The 19317-nt window shown below is 47.6% G+C and overlaps 1 protein-coding gene across 1 annotated transcript; it reads right to left on the bottom strand.

The window, feature by feature from the left end:
• Positions 1-6622: 6622 nt before the first annotated feature.
• ARRDC5 (arrestin domain containing 5) lies at positions 6623-17923 on the bottom strand (the record flags this gene model as incomplete). Its single annotated transcript, XM_082650407.1, is given in 4 exon segments — positions 6623-7150; positions 16007-16215; positions 17616-17649; positions 17651-17923. Coding segments are annotated over 4 exon segments (1044 nt in total).
• Positions 17924-19317: the final 1394 nt, after the last annotated feature.

The following is a 19317-nucleotide window of genomic DNA, read 5'->3' as shown; positions in this document are numbered from 1 at the left end:
AGGTTCTTCATGACCTTTTTTTTTCTCTTAGATTCCATATATATGTGTTAGCATGCGATATTTGTTTTTCTCTTTCTGACTTACTTTACTCTGTATGACAGACTCTAGGTCCATCCACCTCACTACAAATAACTCAATTTCCTTTCTTTTTATGGCTGAGTAATATTCCATTGTATATATGTGCCACATCTTCTTTATCCATTCATCTGTTGATGGACACTTAGGTTGATTCCATGTCCTGGCTATTGTAAATAGAACTGCAGTGAACATTGTGGTACATGACTCTTTTTGAATTATGGTTTTCTTAGGGTATATGCCCAGTAGTGGGATTGCTGGGTCATATGGTATTTCTATTTTTAGTTTTTTTAAGGAACCTCCATACTGTTCTCCATAGTTGCTGTATCAATTTACATTCCCACCAACAGTGCAAGAGGGTTCCCTTTTCTCCACACCCTCTCCAGCATTTATTGTTTCTAGATTTTTTGATGATGGCCATTCTGACCGGTGTGAGATGATACGTCATTGTAGTTTTGATTTGCATTTCTCTAATGATTAATGATGTTGAGCATTCTTTCATGTGTCTGTTGGCAGTCTGTATATCTTCTTTGGAGAAATGTCTATTTAGGTGTTCTGCCCATTTATGGATTGGGTTGTTTGTTTTCTTGATATTGAGCTGCGTGAAGGGAATGTGGTTTTTAAAAATATGTCCACACATTTTGGACACTGCTTTAAAAGGTGGAGCCTAAGTCTATTGCCTGTGAGTATGGGCTGAATTTAGTGAATTCTTTCTCACAAACAAAATATGGCAGAAGTGATTGTGTCCAATACCCGTGAGGCTTCTGAAACTAGGTCATAAAAGGCACCATAGCCTTCTTGCTCTCTCTTTTTCTCCCTCTCTCTCTCTCTCTCATGTCAATCGCTCCAGGGGAAGCCAGGTGCAACGTTATGAGGATACCCCAGAAGCCCAGGTGGCAAAGAACTGAGGTCTCCCACCAACAGCCATGTGAGGGAGTCTTCTTGGAAGCAGCTTCCCCGACCCAGCTGAGCCTATAATCACAACTGCATTTAGAAAAGCTGTCTCTCTCACTGCTGTGTGGGGAATGGACTGTCGGGGGCAGGAATGAAAGCAGGGCCACCTGGGAGGTGGCTACTGCAATAGTCCAGGGAAGCCTTGATGGTGGCAGAGGAGATGGAGAGAATCAGATGGACGGATTTAATAGTTATTTGGGAAGTAAGACAAACAGGACTTGGGAGAATAAAAGGTCAGTGATGACCCTCAGGTGGGGTCTTCAATGAAACGCAGGTGGAGGCAGGGATGGAGGAAGATATGATGGCAGGTTTAGCTGTGGCCACACTGAGTCCATGTCCCCAAAATGTACAAGGGTGTCCATAAACGTAGCTACCTGCATGATAAGAATAGACTAGAGGCTCTCCACTAAGGGTGATTCTGCCCACCCAGGGGACATTTGACAACATCTGGGGAAATTTCTGTTGTCACAACTGTGGCCGGGTGGGGGTGGGGTAGGGTGGGTGGGGATGCTACTGGCGTCTCTTGGCTAAAAGCCGGAGATGCTGCTTAACATCCTACAATGCACAGGGCTGTTCCCCATAAAAAGATTTATCTGACCTCAACTGTCAATTGTATGGAGGTGGAGAAATCCTATGGCTGGAATAAGAAAATCTACGATGTGGTATGTATATGTATATATAATGGAATACGACTCAGCCATAAAAAAAAAGAACAAAATAATGCCATTTGCAGCAACATGGATGCAACTAGAGATTATCATACTAAGTGAAGTAAGTCAGAAAGAGAAAGACCAATACCATATGATATCACTTATATGTGGAATCTAAAATATGGCACAAATGAACCTATCTACAAAACAGAAACAGACTCACAGACATAGAGAACAGACTGGTGGTTGCCAAGGGGGAGGGGGTGGGGGAGGGAGAGATTGGGAGTTTGGGATTAGCAGATGCCAACTATTATATGTAAGATGGGTAAACAACAAGGTCCTACTTTATAGCACAGGGAACTGTATTCAACATCCTGGGATAAACCATGATGGAAAAGAATATTAAAAAAAAGAATGTATGTGTGTAACTGACTCACTTTGTTGTAGAGACTGGCACAACAAACTATAGTTCAATTAAAAAATAAATAAATAACGACAATCCCAACTTCAGTGGAGGTCGTTTATTCAGTAGTTTTATTTCTTGGATATGCAACAGTCAAGTACAGAACGAGTTTCCTGGGCAGCTCGCCTCCAAAAGGGGAAAGAGCAAACAAGTCTCTCAGGGGAAGATTTTAAAGGATCAGGCCGGAAGTGACTTTTATCACTTCCTCTTACACCCCATTGGCCAGATCAGTCCCATGGGCTTGCCTAAGTGCAAGGGGTGCTGGGAAATGTAGTCCAGCCACGTCCCCAGGAGGAAGAAGGAAACAGTTGGATGGAAAAGGAGCCGGTTTGTGCCACAGTATTATTATCATTGTCCTCATTATTTCTGATGTTATTCCGAACTAGCGGCTTCCTGGATGTATTGTATTCCATCCACAGGGTCAGTGGAGTGATTTTTCAAATCTCCTTTCTCAAATCCTCACTCTCTAGCCCGTCTCCAAAGAAAAGTACTCCAAACATTTCTGCATAAGCCATAGGATCAAGTCCAATGCCCTTGACCTAGCATTTCCAGAGTTCAAAATGTTGACCAAGCAGTGGGATATGGATGTCTGCAGAAATGAATCCTGAAGCTCATCTATGTTTCAGGACCTGGTAGAGGAGGGTGAGAGGCTCTGCTCGGCAGGACTGGAAGGCTTCCTGGAAGAGGAGACCTGGGTGCTGTGACTTTGAAGAAAGCAGAAGCCCCATATCCGAAATCCGAGGAGCGGGAGAAGAATGAGAAGGGTGTGGAATCAGTGAAATCAAGGGAAGTGGATGTTTGCATAAAGAGGAAATGGTCGGGACTTACCTGGTGGCGCAGAGGTTAAGAATCCGCCTGCCAATGCAGGGGACACAGGTTGGAACCCTGCTCCGGGAAGATCCCACATGCCGCGGAGCAACTAAGCCCGTGCGCCACAACTACTGAGCCTGCGCTCTAGAGCCCGCGAACCACAACTACTGAAGCCCACGCGCCACAACGAGGAGCCACTGCAATAAGAAGCCCACACACCTCAACGAAGAGTAGCCCCGCTCCCTGCAACTAGAGAAAGCCCGCATGCAGCAATGAAGACCCAACACGGCCAAAACTAAATAAATAAAATATTTTTAAAAGAAAGAAAACAGTATACCAAGTCCTCAAAAAATTAAACATAGCATTGCCATATGATCCAGCAAGGTCACTTCTGCGTATATACACAAAATAATGGAAAGCAGGGTCTCAAAGAGATATTTATGTGTGTACCGTGTTCGTAGCAGCGTTTTTCACAGTAGCCCAAAGATGGAAACAAATGTCCACCGATGCGTGAATGGATAAACAAAATGTGACGTATACAGACAACGGAATATTATTCAGCCTTTAAAAACAAGGGGGGCTGGTGGTGAGGGGAATGGGGAGTTAATGGTTAATGGAGACAAGAGTTTCAGTTTGGGAAGCTAGGAAAGCTAGTTGTGGTTGCACCACAGTGTGAATGTGCTTAATGCCACTGAGCTGTACATCTAAAAAATGGAGAAGATGGTAAATCATGCCGCGTGTATTTTACCACAATAAAAAAAGATACATATCGGAAGAGTGAGGATATTGGAATATGGAGTATATATAGGTGAGAGGATGGAACTGCCCTGGGAGTGATCGTGTTACTGTGATTATCTAGACGCTTCTAATTCTCAGGGTACTGGAAGAAGTGCAGAGTACAGGGACCCAGCACCGTGATGCTACAATTTACTGCAAAACAATCTGGGAGAGAGAAAAAGAGGAAAAGAGCAAATATGGCCAAAATCAACAACAGGAGGCTCGAGGTGGATGATCACCTGTCTATTGTATAATTCTTTCAAGCTTTTTCCATAGGAGTTGGAATTTTTCCAAATAAAAAGTCTAAGAAGGACAAAGACAGTGAGGTGACCCTAGGCGCAGTGACCTGGAGGTCCCTGAGACCTGACTGGTGAGCTGTTGGAGTTGGAGAAGTCCATGGAAGGGAAATAAATCCTAAAACTCATAATTAGCATCTGGCTGGCACTTACTGTGTTCCAGAAGTTCTCCTAAAAGCGGTGCACATACTAGCCCTTTTATTTTAATTTTTTGGCCTCACAGTAATATGGGATCTTAGTTCCCCAACCGGGATGGAACCCCTGCCCCCTGCAGTGGAAGCATGGAGTCTTAACCACTGGACTGCCAGGGAAGTCCCTAATCCTTTTAATCTTCTCCAAACTCTAGGGCTAACAACTTTTGTTTTTTCCATTTTACAGATGGGGAAACTGAGGCCCAGAGAGGAGAAATCCCTTGTCCCAAACAGAAGGAAGTAAGGATAGTATGGTGGGAAAGAATTGGAGGCCTCCCCCGGGTTCACAGACGCCCCCTTCCGGCCTGATGACACCCCAGCTGTGAGGGCTAGTCACCAGCTGGCTTATGATCCACCTCTGGGATTCTTGAAACGCTCTGTCCCACCATCCAAGAGGAGCAGAGTCCCGAACACTGTTGTTATACATTAACAATCGCTTGTTATATCTTTAAACAACCACTTGGGGGCTGGAGTGGTGCCGGGGCCCTGAGGAGGACTCTGCTGTGATATCCCCACCTTAATTTCCCCCCCATATGGAACAGAGCTGGACAAAGGCCTTTGTGGTGTATGAGGTCAGGACCAGATGGAGGAAGGGTCTGGGACTGGGGAGCCCTTTGGAGGGCAAGAGGCATGGCTGGAAGGCTTCCTGGAGGAGGCGACATTGGCTCTGCAGCTTTGAAGAGCACAGCCCTTCTGGATCTAGTTCTGGAGAGGTGGGGATGGCCCAGACCTGGTCTCCAGAGCCTCAAGGATGCTCAGGCTGGGGCCAAGGACATTATGGCAAGCAAGATCATCCTCTTCCTCCCTAAAATAAACCATTTTGAATTTTCGGGAAGCAGGGCAGCGGAATGACACCGCCTCAGGGTTGGCTCCTTTTGTCCACTGCAAAAGGAAGATTACATACCCAAATCAGCAGGGGTACATCCCCACCCAGGCCCAGCAGGGACCCCTGCCAGGGAGCCAGGACTGCCACAGAAGCTCTTTTGGAGACACCCTGTAAACATGGCTGAAAGTGAGAGATCTCTCTCATGAAAAAAATTTTTTTTAGAGAGAGAAATAGCAAATTAAATCTGTGCATTCTATCTGCACCGCCTCCCCTCAAAAAAGTTTGATCTGAAACAGCATCTCAGAATGTTCCGGGATGCCTTGGGCCCGCCATTCAAGTGTATATGCCTCCCCTCTGCATGGTTTATGGAGGGCCCGCGGCAGGGGTGAGGCAAGTGCTGAGTATTTTGTCGCCTGCGGGTGCTTGGAGAAATATTTCAGAGTCATTAGCCCAGAATAAACACTCTGGCCCATTCCTTCATTCCTGACCACCCAGGACCTGGTGGGCCGCAGCGGATGCTTTGGGGACCCGACGGAGGTTTAAAAGATTTTAAGCCAAGGAGTATGGTGGCCCGACTTGTGCGGAGAGTCTTTTAGTTGCTTGGGGAATCGGATAACCAGGTAAAATACAGGATGTTCAGTTAAACTGGCATATCAGGTAAACAACGAATGATTTTTTAAAGCATAAGTAGATACCAGCTGTGGTGAGGGACATACTTATGCTAAAAAATTATTCTTCTGAAATTCAAGTCTAATTGGGGGTCCTGGATTTTTATTTGCAGAAAGGACAGAATGTGGGGATCCAGGTCAGGGGTCAGGAGACCCAGGTGCAGGTGACCGCCCTGGTCCAGGGGATGGATGGGAGGAAAGCTGGATGCAGAGGAGGGCAGAGAGATAGGCGGATTCTGGGGAGATTTTGGAGAGGGGCCCCTATGGCTTGCTGATAGATTGGACGTGGGTGGATGTGCTGGGAGGACTTGGGCTTTTACCCTGAATGTGGTGGGGGAGCCGGGGAGGGGGACTGTGAGTGGACGAGGGATACGATAAGAGGCTCCCAGACCCAGCCTGGGGACTCAGCAACCATCCGTCCCCATAAATGGCCCCAACCCGGGTCTCCCCACCTCGGTACTGCTGACATCTGGAGCTGGGCCATTCTCTGTGGGAGACCGTCCTGGGCACTGTGCGGCACAGAGCAGCATCCCTAGCCCCCACCCCCTGGATGCCAGGAGCGCACCCTGCTCCCCTCAATTGGGATAACCGATACAACCAGGCTTTGCCAGTGTCCTCTGGAGGGCAGAGTCGCTCCCAGTTGGGGATCCCTGGTCTTGGCACTGTAAGAGCCAGCAAGCAGATGGGTCTGGGGTGCTAACTGGGGTGCGGTCCTGGAAGGCTTTGTCCTCTACTGGTATTGAGTGATCTTTCTTGGGATGGGAGAAATGGAGGACTGCACGGCTGGAGCTTGGCAAGTTTCAGACTACGTGCTGCCCAAGCCTGGACTCATCTGATGGCCATCTGCACGAGGCAAAGGAAGGACCTGCCTTAGAGTTTGATAAAACTTGAAATATTTAGACGTTTGGGCATTTAATTCTGATGATCCAGGCTCACGATAACACTGCTCCCGTCCAGCAGCCCGCAGCTGTCTGAGTCCACGGGGGCTCTGGTGATAATGATGGGCACCTTGACCTTGACACTGGTCAGGGACCAGGGCAGGTGGACGGTGCTGACCAACTCGTAGTAGGTGTTCATGATCTCGCTGTCCCGTGTGCCGCAGCTCACGGACAGCACGGGCGGGAGGTAGAAAGTGCTGACGATCTTGGTGGTGTTGAAGGGTGTGATTTGGGTGTTGGCCTCCTGCCGAAGCAGCTCACTGCTGTCCACCCTTGAGTGTCGCTCTGCATTGGGTGTGAAGCCCTCGTACTGAACGTGGGCGTAGAGGGCGAAGATGACCGTCTTGATGCGCTTGCTGGTCTGGTTGTTGATTTCCGTGGTGAAAATGACCCTCTCCCCTGGCGTGAAGATGTTCTTTTCCATCTGGATCTGCAGGCAGATGGTGCCCTGTCTGCAGCAATTGTAGTAGATCTTTTTCTTGGCCTCCACGACCAGAGGATTCTAGAAGGGGGTGGGGGGAATGGACAATTGTGAGGCATTGCGGCCACAAGATCCACTTGCTCACCCAACAGTCCACCAAAGGCTTGAGCCTTTGGGACTCTCCTAGTAAGAGGCACTGGGATGGAATCTGGAGTCTTGGGGATTTTGCAGCCCAAAGTCATTCCCAGCTTTGCCATTTAATCAAAATCCTTTGCCATTCTGACTGTCAATTTCCTTGTCTGTAAAATAGACCTAAGAAATTCACAAGGCCCTGGCTTTATCCCCAGCTCCACGACTCACTTGCTCTGTGACCTTGTACCAGTGCCTTGACTTCTCTGAGTCTTAGTTTTCTGGAAGACAGGGAACGTCTTATGGTCTAAGCCCAGACCTAGGGCTTACCCAAGTAGTTCAGACTTAAGGAGAAAATATCATGGGCTCTGAATCATGAAAACTGTAGAGTTGAAATTACGTAACGTGTTTAAATAAAGGCTTCAAAAAGCAGCCTTTATATCAATTGGTTAGCTGCTGGATTGCAAATAAAGTCACATATACGTTATGTTTAATGTGTGGCTTGGGTAACATTTGGCTTTTTATTTGTGGGTACTACTGTAAAAGATTCGAGGGAATTCTCTGGCCGTCCAGGGACTAGGACTTGGCGCTCTCACTGCCGAGGCCCAGGTTTGATCCCTGGCCAGGGAACTAAGATCCTGCAAGCCATGTGACCAAAAAATAAATAAATAAATGAAATAAAATAAAAGATTTGTTGTGAGGTGGAGTGCGCTTCCAATGATTTGCTCTTCACTTCTGCTGACTTCCTGTATCTTCTTCCAGAGGAACTTAATACTTTTACAAGCGTGTGTGTGTGTGTGGCATTTGTCATGCTCATGCAAATGTTTGTATTGTTTAGGAGTACATTTATTTATTTGTGGTAGAAGTACACAGTATTGTTTGACATATCTGAATGCTTTAAATAAATCAAGCCTCATATCTTTTCCAGCAACCTGCTTTTCTAGCTTAACATCCTGTGTTTGAAAGGCGTTCATGTTGGTGCCTGTCATTCTGATTCATTTGTTTCCACGATGGCAATGGAATGTGCTGCAAAATAGTTAATTTATCCTTCCCCCTCCAGGATAGACATTTATATATATATATATATAATATACATATTTTACGTATATATATAATTTTTTTTTTTTTTTTTTGCCGTGCTGTGCGGCATGCAGGATCCTAGTTCCCTGACCAGGGATTGAACCCGCGCCCCCTGCAGTGGAAGCATGGAGTCCTAACCACTGGACCGCTAGGGAAGGATAGACATTTATATTGTTTCCATGTGTATTTGACATCATAAAAGAGCTGGAAGGAGCATCTGAAGACACTTCTTGGGCTTACATACAAGAAAGAGTTGCTCTACCAAAGAACATATACAGATGGTCAATAGGCACACGAAAAAAGGCTCAACGTGGCTAATCATCAGAGAAATACAAATCAAAACCACAATGAAATAGCACCTCACACCTGTCAGAATGGGTATCATCAAAAATTCTACAAATGACAAATGCTGGCCAGGATGTGGAGGAAAGGGAACCCTCCTACACTGTTGGTGGGAATGTAAATTGGTGCAGCCGCTGTGGAGAACAGTATGGAGGTTCCTCAAAAAACTAAAAGTAGGGCTTCCCTGGTGGCACAGTGGTTGAGAGTCTGCCTGCCGATGCAGGGGACACGGGTTCGTGCCTCGGTCCAGGAAGATCCCACATGCCGCAGAGTGGCTGGGCCTCTGAGCCATGGCTGCTGAGCCTGCACGTCCGGAGCCTGTGCTCCGCAACGGGAGAGGCCACGACAGTGAGAGGTCCGCGTACCGCCAAAAAAAAAAAAAAAGGGCAGAAGACCTAAATAGACATTTCTCCAAAGAAGACATACAGATGGCCAACAAACACATGAAAAGATGCTCAACATCACTAATTACTAGAGAAATGCAAATCAAAACTACAATGAGGTATCACCTCACACCAGTCAGAATGGCTATCATTAAAAAGTCTACAAACAATAAATGCTAGAGAGGGTGTGGAGAAAAGGGAACACACTTACACTGTTGGTGGGAATGTAAATTGATACAGTCACTATTGAGAACAGTATGGTGCTTCCTTAAAAAACCAAAAATAGAACTACTATATGACCCAGCAATTCCACTCCTGGGCATATACCTGGAGAAAGCCATAATTCAAAAAGATACATGCACCCCTATGGTCATTGCAGCACTACTTACAATAACCAGGTCATGGAAGCAACCTAAATGTCCATCAACAGAGGAATGGATAAAGAAGATGTGGTACATATATACAATGGAAAATTACTCAGTCATAGAAAGGAATGAAACTGCACCATTTGCAGAGACATGGATGGACCTAGAGACTGTCATACAGAGTGAAGCAAGTCAGTAGGAGAAAAACAAGTATCATATATTAACGCATATATGTGGAATCTAGAAAAATGGTATAGATGAACTTATTTGCAGAGCAGAAATGGAGACACAGACGTAGGGAACAGATGTATGGATACCAAGGGGGGAAGGGGAGGGTGGGACAGATTGGGAGATTAGGGGTGACATATATACACTACTCGGTATAAGATAGATAACTAATGAGAACCTGCTGTATAGCACAGGGAACTCTACTCAATGCTCTGTGGTGACCTAAATGGGAGGGAAATCCAAGGAAGAGGGGATACATGTATACATGTGGCTGATTCACTTCGCTGTACAGCAGAAACTAACACAACATTGTAAAACAACTATACTCCACTAAAAATAAAGAGAGAGACACAGGCTACTATATACAAAGTAAATGATCAACAAGGATATATTATACAGCACAAGGAAATACAGCCATTATTTTGTAATAACTTTAAATGGAGTATAGTCTATAAAAATATTGAATCACTGTTATACACCAGAAACTAATGTAATATTGTAAATCAACTATACTACAATTTAAAAGAAAGAGTTGGTCTAGGACATAGAGTTGATGATTTTTTTTCTGTAAAGAGCCTGATGATGAATCTTTTAGACTCTGCAGGCCACATAGAGTATTTGTTACATATTATTCTTTTTTAAAAAACCACAACTCATAGTTGAAACGTAGATTCTAATATTGTGGCGAAAAGCACAAATCTATATATCCATCGGCATCTAAATCTATGAAAGAGAAATAAGTTTCATGAAATAATGCTTATCCTTGCTACATGCCTGCTGAGAATTCCTCTTCTATCCTCTTCTATTCTATTTAATCTATTCTTTTAAAAACTCTTGATTGGACCCTCTGAATTGATTTTTCTGGTATTTCTAGTCTACTTACGCTATTCTATTCTATCATTTTGTTTTATATAAAACGAAAACGTTGTAACCCACCAAATTTATTTTTTCTGGTAAATTCTATCCCATTTTACGTATTCAATACTATTCTATTCAGTCCTACACATTGATTTTATAAAAACAAAGTCTGTTGCAACCCACCAAATTTATATTTTCTGACATATTCTATTCTCTGTTTTCATTTTTAAAAATTAATGGCAACCGACCAAGTGGACTTTTTCTGATATTTTCTATTCTACCTATTTTATTCTCTGTTCTGTTTTCTTATTTTATATTAAGAACAACAACGTTTGCAACCCACAAAATTGACATTTTTTGATATTTTTCTATTTTGGTCCTGCCTATCCTTTCATTTTGTAGAAATATGCTTTGCAACTTGCTAAATGGATTTTGCACCCTACTAGTGGGTCATGACCTGAGGTTTGAAAAACACTGTTCTAGGTTCACTGCCATTCCTCTTGGAGACCTCAGGCTGACCCCCCGACCCCTTCAGCCTCACCTCCTACCCTCTGCCTCTGGCTTCTGCCTATCTTCAGCCTTCCCACTCTTTCCCTCCTCTTGGAAGGCTAATTGCAGCCCATTTCATTCTAAACCCCTCCAGTCTTATTCGAAAATTCGTTGCATGCGTTAGGACCCTGCAGGCATTAAAGGACTCACTGCCCTAACTCAAGGCCAAGCCAGCAGTTCTGTCCTGGTCCTGAAGGAAGTGCCGAGAGACATCAGGGGTGGCCCATCAGAGAGACCCCCCACACCAGGCCAGGTGGGGTGGCCACAGGGCTCTGATTTCCAAGAATATTAGGGCACAAACTCAACATTGATTTTCCAAACCCAGGAGTTTTTTGGGACCCCATATTCCTTTGGCATATATGAAACTTTGGGGGGATTCATTCATTCAACCAGTATTCGTTTGTACCAACTTGGTGCAAAGTTCAAGGAAAACCCATAGCAGTGAAGACCAGTCCAGTCTCTGCTCTGGTCTGGAGATGGACATATAAATGGTACATTCCTTTTTTTTTTTTTTTTTTAGTGGTACATTTCTTTTTTTGTTGTTGTTGTTTATTTATTTATTTATTTTGGCTGTTTTGGGTCTTCGTTGCTGTGCACGGGATTTCTCTAGTGGCGGCGAGCGGGGGCTACTCTTCGTTGCGGTGCGCGGGCTTCTCATTGCGGTGGCCTCTCTTGTTGCGGAGCATGGGCCCTAGGCACATGGGCTCCATAGTTGTGGCTCGTGGGCTCTAGAGCCCAGGCTCAGTAGTTGTGGCGCACGGGCTTAGTTGCTCCGTGGCATGTGGGATCTTCCCGGACCAGGGCTCGAACCCAGGTGTCCTACATTGGCAGGCGGATTCTTAACCACTGCGCCACCAGGGAAGCCCTAATGGTACATTTCTGATAGGGATAAGCTATGAGGTTAGGCAAGGGGGTGAGGTAAGGGGAGTCAGGATGCCAACTCTTTCAGACTTCTTGGTTAGGAGAGGTCTTGGGGACATGTCCTCTACCCAATGGTACTGCTTGTTGGAAGAGGCAACGGGTCACGTCTTTCAAAATTCTAAAGGTACACAGAGAGGAGTGAATGTGGAAAAATTGGAACCCTCGTTCATGGCTGGTGGGAATGTAAAATGGGGTGGCCGCTGTAGAAAAGAGTCTGGCCGCTCCTCGAAAGGTAAAACAGAGTTACCATCTTTTCCAGTTCCACTCCTAGGTGTCTACCCACGAGAAATGAAAACTCGCGTCCATGTAAAACCTTGCACACGTATGTTAGCAGCAGCATCGTTCCTAACAGCCAAAATGTGGAAACAATCCAAGGTCCATCAAGAGGTGAGGGGAGGGATGTCCAGACCAGGCAAATCCACAGAGACAGAGAATGGATTTAGTGGTGGCTGGGGGAGGGGACAGAGAGGTTTAGGGGTGACAGCTAAGGGATGCAAGACTTCTTTGGGGGATAATAAAAGTGTTCTAAAACTGACTGTGGTGAGGGCTGTACAACTGTGTGAATGCACTAAAAGCCATTGATTTGGACATTTTATTTTATTTTTATTTATTTTTTATTTGGCCGCACCGCTTAGCACATGGGACCGTAGTTCCCCCATGAGGGATCAAACACACGCCCCTTGCGTTGGAAGCATGGAACGTTAACCACTGGACCGCCAGGGAAGTCCTGATTTGGACGTTTTAAAGGGGTGAATTATAAGGTATGTGAGTTGTATATCAATAAAGATGTTTAAAAAAAAAAGTGGAAGGGGAAAAGTTTGCCCCTCCCCTGCTCCCTCCCAGGAGGCAGTGTCTGTTGCCGGTTTCTCTGGTCTCTGGAAAGAGACGTCTGTTTGTTACACCTGCAAGGAAGTTCTGTGCAGTTTTTGTTTTTACCACCAACGGCTAGACACGCTGTTCTGAACTTTGCTTTACTCGTTCAACCCAGTAACTTGGAGGTGCTGAGAGGGAGAGCTGCCTCACTCTCTGTCTCTGTGTCTTGGTCTCTCTCTCTTTCTCTCTTTGCTGTATCTGTAGAGTTGACCTTTGTGTACTGCTACTTTAATTGACTTAGCAACAAACATTTAAGCTGTTGCCAGTTTCTGGCCACCACAAACAGTGCAGTGAGAGGTCATGTCACACACGTGAAAGGATAGCGATGGGAGAATTTTCTAGAAGGGAAATGGATGAGGCAAAGTGCGTGTTCATTTTAATATGGATATTGCCTTCTGTGGGGGTTGTGGCGGTTCATGGGGGCATCAGCAATGCCGGTGATTGAAGACCTGGCTTCCAAGCAAAGATCTGAAGGATGAGGGGGAGGGATAGGAAGATCCTGTCACAGGGTTCCAGGCGGAGGGCGCAGCCTGTGCAAAGGCCCTGGGGCAGCACCATGCCCGTCGTGTTGGAGGAACAGCAAGGAGGCCAGTGTGTCGGGAGCAGAGTGAGTGAGGGGGAGAGAGGGAGGAGGGGAGGGCAGGGAGGGGACAGGGCAGGTGGTGCAGGGCCTTGGGGGCCGCAGGGAGGCCTTGAGCGTTTACCCCGTGGAAGGTGGGAGCCCTGGAAGGCTGAGCAGGGTCATCACCTGAATCCTTTCAGCTGCTATGAGAAGGACAGATTATAGGAGTCAAGACTCCGTGTCTACTTGGACCAGAGCAGTAGCTTCTGCCCTGGTCCACCAACTCCTGCCCTCACCCTGCCCCCTACAATCTGATTAAAACAGTACTGAGTAGCTGAAGAAAACACCATATTTCTGTACTCTCAAAACATATCTGTAGGGACTTCCCCGGTGGTGCAGTGGTTAAGAATCTGCCTGCCAGTACACGGGGCATGGGTTTGAGCCCTGGTTCGGGAAGATGCCACATGCCACGGAGCAACTAAGCCCGTGTACCACAACTACTGAGCCTGCGCTCTAGAGCCCGCGCGCCACAGCTATGGTGCCCGCGCGCCACACTACTGAAGCACGCATGCCTAAAGTCCGTGGTCCGCAACAAGAGAAGCCACCACAGTAAGAAGCCCGCACACCGCACTGAAGAGTAGCCCCCCGCTTGCCGCAACTAGAGAAAGCCCGTGTGCAGCAACAAAGACCCAGTGTAGCCATAAATAAATAAATAGGTAATAAAAAGGAAAACATCTGTAATAACTCTCTTTGCTGCTATAATAACGATTTGAGCTCTTCCCATTTACTAGGCATCCCCTATGTGTACACATCGTGCTGGGTGCTTTGTGATCCCCACAATCGAGGAAAGATTAGTAGTAGTAGTAGTAGTAGTAGTATTCCCATTGTACAGATCAGGACAATCGAGGGTCTGGGAGGTGCTGTTAATTGCCCAAGGCCATCGGCTAGTGAAGGATCTGGCGGCAGAGATCTCAAGCTAGGTGTGGTCCCATACCAGCATTTTGCCCCAATTCCTGCCTTGTGCCCCCTGCACCCTAGATTAACTCTTGAGGGAAGAGCCAGAGAAGGGCCAGAGCCCGCTCTGGGTCACACAGGGAGCAGGTGGCCAAGCGGGCCTTGAGCTCAGGTCTGCTTCATCTGATCCACCCCTCCAAGCATCTACCCCCCTGAAGTAGGCCGGGCTAGAGATGATCCCTGTTACACAGATAAGACTACCCGGGACTTCCCTGGCAGTCCAGTGGTTAAGACTCCATGCTTCCAATGCAGGGGGTGCACGTCTGATCCCTGGTCAGGGAATTAAGATCCCACATGCCATGTGGTGCAGCCAAAAAAAAAAGGCTACCTGTGGCAGCAGCAGCAGTGACAAGATTTATGGGGACTTAATATTCTGGGGCTCTCTCCTACCACCACTGCCGGCCACTGTGCAAGGTCCAGAACTTGCATGAAGTCCACTCACTGCTCCTTCTGAGATCTAGGGGACAGGCACCATCTCTGTGCCCATTTGACAGATGAGGAAATGCAGGCACAGAGAGGCCACATCACTTGCAGAGGGTCACACAGCAGGTAGGTGGAGATGCTAGGATTTTTAACTTGGACGTTGAAAACTAAAATGCCAGCCCTCTCAGCCACAACACTCTGATGACAAATGGGTCCCCAGGGAGGTGAAGTGACTTTGGCCAATGTAAGTCCACCCTCCCTTACTTCCACCTCTGCACCTGGCTTCCAGAAGCCGTCCAAAAACTTCTTCCGCTCAGGTGACTGATGCCACAAGGCCCTTCCTTCCCCCTAAATGGAGGGCATCCCCTTTCCGTGCTTCTTGGTGGGGGGCACCACCTCCATTATCAGTTCCTGGAGAGTCACCGAGCACCCAGGACCCTCAGTCAGGGGTCACAGAGGGGCCTCTGCTCACTCTTTTTTTTTTTTTTTTAATAACATTTATTTATTTACTTATTTTTGGCTGCGTTTGGTCTTCGTTGCTGCACGTGGACTTTCTCTAGTTGGGGCGAGCGGTGGCTACTCTTCATCGTGGTGCACGGGTTTCTCATTGCGGTGGCTTCTCTTTGTTGTGGACCATGGGCTCTAGGCTCAAGGGCTTCAGTAGTTGTGGCATGCGGGCTAGTAGTTGTGGCTCGTGGGCTCGGTAGTTGTGGCGCACGGGCTTAGCTGCTCCGCGGTATGTGGGATTTTCCCGGAACAGGGCTCAAACCTGTGTCCCCTGCATTGGCAGGCGGATTCTTAACCACTGCGCCACCAGGGAAGTCCCTCTGCTCACTCTTGATTCTTGAATGTCAAGGACATTCAGGGCCCATGTCATTCCCTGTGGGGGGCACTGCGGGGTGTGGAGCGTCATCCCTGGCCCACACTCTCTTGATCCCACTCATCACCCCTCCCCAGTTGAGACAACCAAAAATGTTCCCAGACATCTCCCAGTGTCCCCCGCAGGGGCAGAATCACCCCAGTTGAGAGCCGCTGGTTTAGTTCCTGCCCTGGTTTCTGATTCCCCGTTTGCGAAATCACTGGGCCGGAGGAGCGGCCAACACCTTCCCTTCTTCCAGGTCACGGCCTCCCGTCTCCTGGCTGCCCGCCTCCCCCTGCCTCCGGGGAGCTTTGAGGACATGCCCTACCCCTGCTCCTTCTGCATCACTACCTGCAATGGGTTTTCTGCGTGGAAATCCGAAGAAGTCCCTTGAACCAACAAGTACCTTCTCTTCTTGGCTAGAATGTGCTCCCGACCCATGCAGGAGGCCTGCACGAAGTAAAAGACATGGCCACTTTTGCTGGTGAAGGTAGAAGGGAGCCTGGCAGGTAAGTTGAAATGGAAGTCAAAGGTGCGGCTGCCTGCACTTAACCAATTATCTGAAAGCAAAACACACCGATGCCATCAGAAGGTTCTAGAATCTTTTCTTCCCTCTTTTCTTTCTTTATTGTTTTGGCAGGGAGCTTGTTCTGGACCTGGCCTGTTTGTCCCTGAGCTAGGCTTAGCTCTGTGATTTTTAGGGATCGAAAAAGCCTAGGCCCATAAATATTAGGTCTCAGCTACGCTGGAGACCGATGCCCTGGGTAGGTGATGCGACTGGGGTGGTCACTCAAAACCACTGACCAGGACTTGCTCACCCGTGCTCTGGGCCTGGGAAACTGGAGGTCTGGCTGCAGGATTCGATCGCATATTCATTCAACAAACACACCTTGGGTCCCAAGGCAGGCAAATCTCCCTGCCCTGGCAGTGCTTGGCCTTCAGTGCACAGCATACAGTAGGTGCTTAATATTTGTTGATTGACTGAGTGGTGATGGAAGACCGGGGAGGGACTCACACTACCCCCCATCTCTGTGACCTCCCTGTTTTATTTTTTTTTTGCACTTCTCCAAAACCCCCTTATTAGAGCGTTTTCCCTGCCTGATGGCAACCCCAGCGACGCCAGGGACCCTGTCTGTTTTCTTCGCTGTTGTATCCCCAGCATCTGCCATGGTTGTTGTGCACAGTAGGTGCTTAATACATGTTTGTGAAGTAAATGAGTGAACCCATCGCAGGCTTGGGGCTGATGCTTCTGAGGGGAAAGGATGCTTCCCTTGGAAATGGAGAAGGGTGATAGCTGATAATGTGGGTGGTGAGGGGTGGGGGAGTGTTTTGGTTGAAAAAACGAACACCTAACAAACATTACTGTATACCCCTCCCCCCCCACCCCACTATTCTGAGCCCTCCCCTCGACATGCCATTAAATCATTAAGTCCTCAAGGCAGTCTTAGGAGGCAGGACTTTTTCCTATTCCCATTTTCCAGGTGGGTTAACTGGGACACAGAGAGGCGGCCTAATTGCTGAGTATGAAGGCCCAGCAGGTTGCCGTTCCTCCCTTGGATATCTGGGCAGGTCCCCCTCCCATCACTAGATCTGAGCTTGGTCACCTCTTTGGAGAGACCTTCCCAGGCTACCCTATCTAAAATTAAAAAAAAAAAATCTACAATTGAACTTTGTTCAGTCAAGCATTGGCCAAGTGTTCTGCTTGACTGTGGACTACCCGGAAACACCCCCATGGACATATTTTGGAAAGGACATATAGTTTCCTGGTAGCTTAGGCTTCCTGATGTCTGTCCAGACTTTAGATTTGAACCTGGCAGAGTTGGGGACTAGTCAGTCCTTCCCACGGAGAGCTTTCCTAGCCTTCTCCCTCCTATCTCTTTCCCTGTGACCAGGGGAACCAGGCCTCTGCCCATTTCTGATATCCCCGGGGGTTTGTTGATTGACTAACAGATGTGTTTACCTTCCAGACCCCGGTTCCTATTCTGGCTAAGGTTGGCGGCTGGCCTTGTCCTTACCCTCCACTGGGAATGTCTTTGTCTTGTGCACATAGTCAGCCTTGTTGTTGCAAATAACATCTCGGCTGTAATCGCGGGATGCCCCAATTTCTTCATTCCACTCCACATAACCTCTTCCCACGAGCTCCACCTTCACGATGGGGTCCACCAGGGTGCTGTTCAGAGTTAGAACCACCTGCCCTTTTATGCTGGAGCCGGCCAGGTAGACCGCATCCTTGGGCAGCACTAATTCAATGGACTTCACCACAGACATAGGGGGTTGAGGTGATGGAGAAACATCCTCCCCTCTCCCCCATGTCACTGAGATACCCGGTTCCTTGGCCACAGTGACGTCATCTGTCTGTGACATCATCCAGCCAGGGTTCCGGGAAGGGTTTCCCAATGGCCAGGATGAGAGGCAAGGCTGTTGGGAGTGGGCGGCTGCTTGGGAATCCCAAAGTCCTCACTGGTTGGTGAAATGGTAGCCTGACCTCTTTTTCCTAGGAAATAACGAACAAACGAACAAGAAAACCACAAGATCCCAACATTGCTGGCGACTAGGGAACAACTGTCATCCTGCCAGAGGTCTAGGGGCCTGGGTGGGAAGAATTCTTCCAGGCCCTGTGGTGAGGCAGGCATCGTGAGCTCTATTTACAGATGGAGAGGCACAGGGCATGAGCCCAGGGGTATTTTCTGCCCCATCCGATGGCCCCCAAATGTGGGTGTGTGCACCCCCTTCTCAGGGTTCACAGATTGATGCTGGGTCCTACACAGATAATCATTTTCACCTTTTGTTTGTTTGTTTGTTTTGGCCACACCATGAAGCTTGTGGGCTCTTAGCTCCCAGAGCAGGGATTGAACCCGTGCCCTCAGCAGTGAAATCTCGGAGTCTTAACCACTGGACTGCCAGGGAATTCCCAGTCGTTTCCACCTTAATAGCTCTATATTTATATCAGTGTGTGTTAGAAGGAAAATGATAGCCATGGCCAGGACATGGAATCTGCTGTGTCTTGAAGATGCTCAGAGCGCGGTGGGCTCCATGTGAACGCGGATGCCACCACGAAGCATTCTCTCTCTCTGCACAGCTGACACTCATCTTTATGCCAGCGTCTCCTCCATTGGTTGGGAAGTCCCTCTAGGGCAGGAATTTGTTTGCCAAACCCAGAGCCTGGTTCAGGCAAGGGAGGACAATTAAAGTTTGTTGAATGACTTAATGACTGTCGAGAGCATATCGTTCTGCAAAAGGGAAACTGGGGCCCTTGGCACCCTAGCAGTTATTCGTGGTGTCCAATTCGCGCATGGGCCGGTGCCTAAGCAGGGGGAGGGTCTGAAGCAGAAGAGGCTCTACAAAGTATCTGTTCTCCAGGCTCTGGCAGACCTCATTTACTCTTTGTCATATCCTGCTTTATTGGATGTGATGTCTTTTGCAGACATCGATGTCTTGTCTTCCTAACTAGTTACTAAACTTCTTTTGGAGATGCTTTGCATAGTCTCTTGCTCATAGTTAATTAACCCAAGCAACCCCTCTGACTTTCTCGAAATGACTAGAGAAATGGGGCCCTGCATCCCCAACACTCCAGGTCTTTTCTTCAGGGAAAGCCAGACACCTCTTTCTGTGTCACTTAACCTCATCCAAGGAGCCTGGGCTGTGCCCTGCACCAAATGTAC

This window comes from Grampus griseus, assembly GCF_964374135.1.
Source record: "Grampus griseus genome assembly, chromosome: 3".
In the NCBI taxonomy this organism is placed as follows: Eukaryota; Metazoa; Chordata; class Mammalia; order Artiodactyla; family Delphinidae; genus Grampus; species Grampus griseus.
This window is presented reverse-complemented; position numbering and strand designations above follow the sequence as displayed.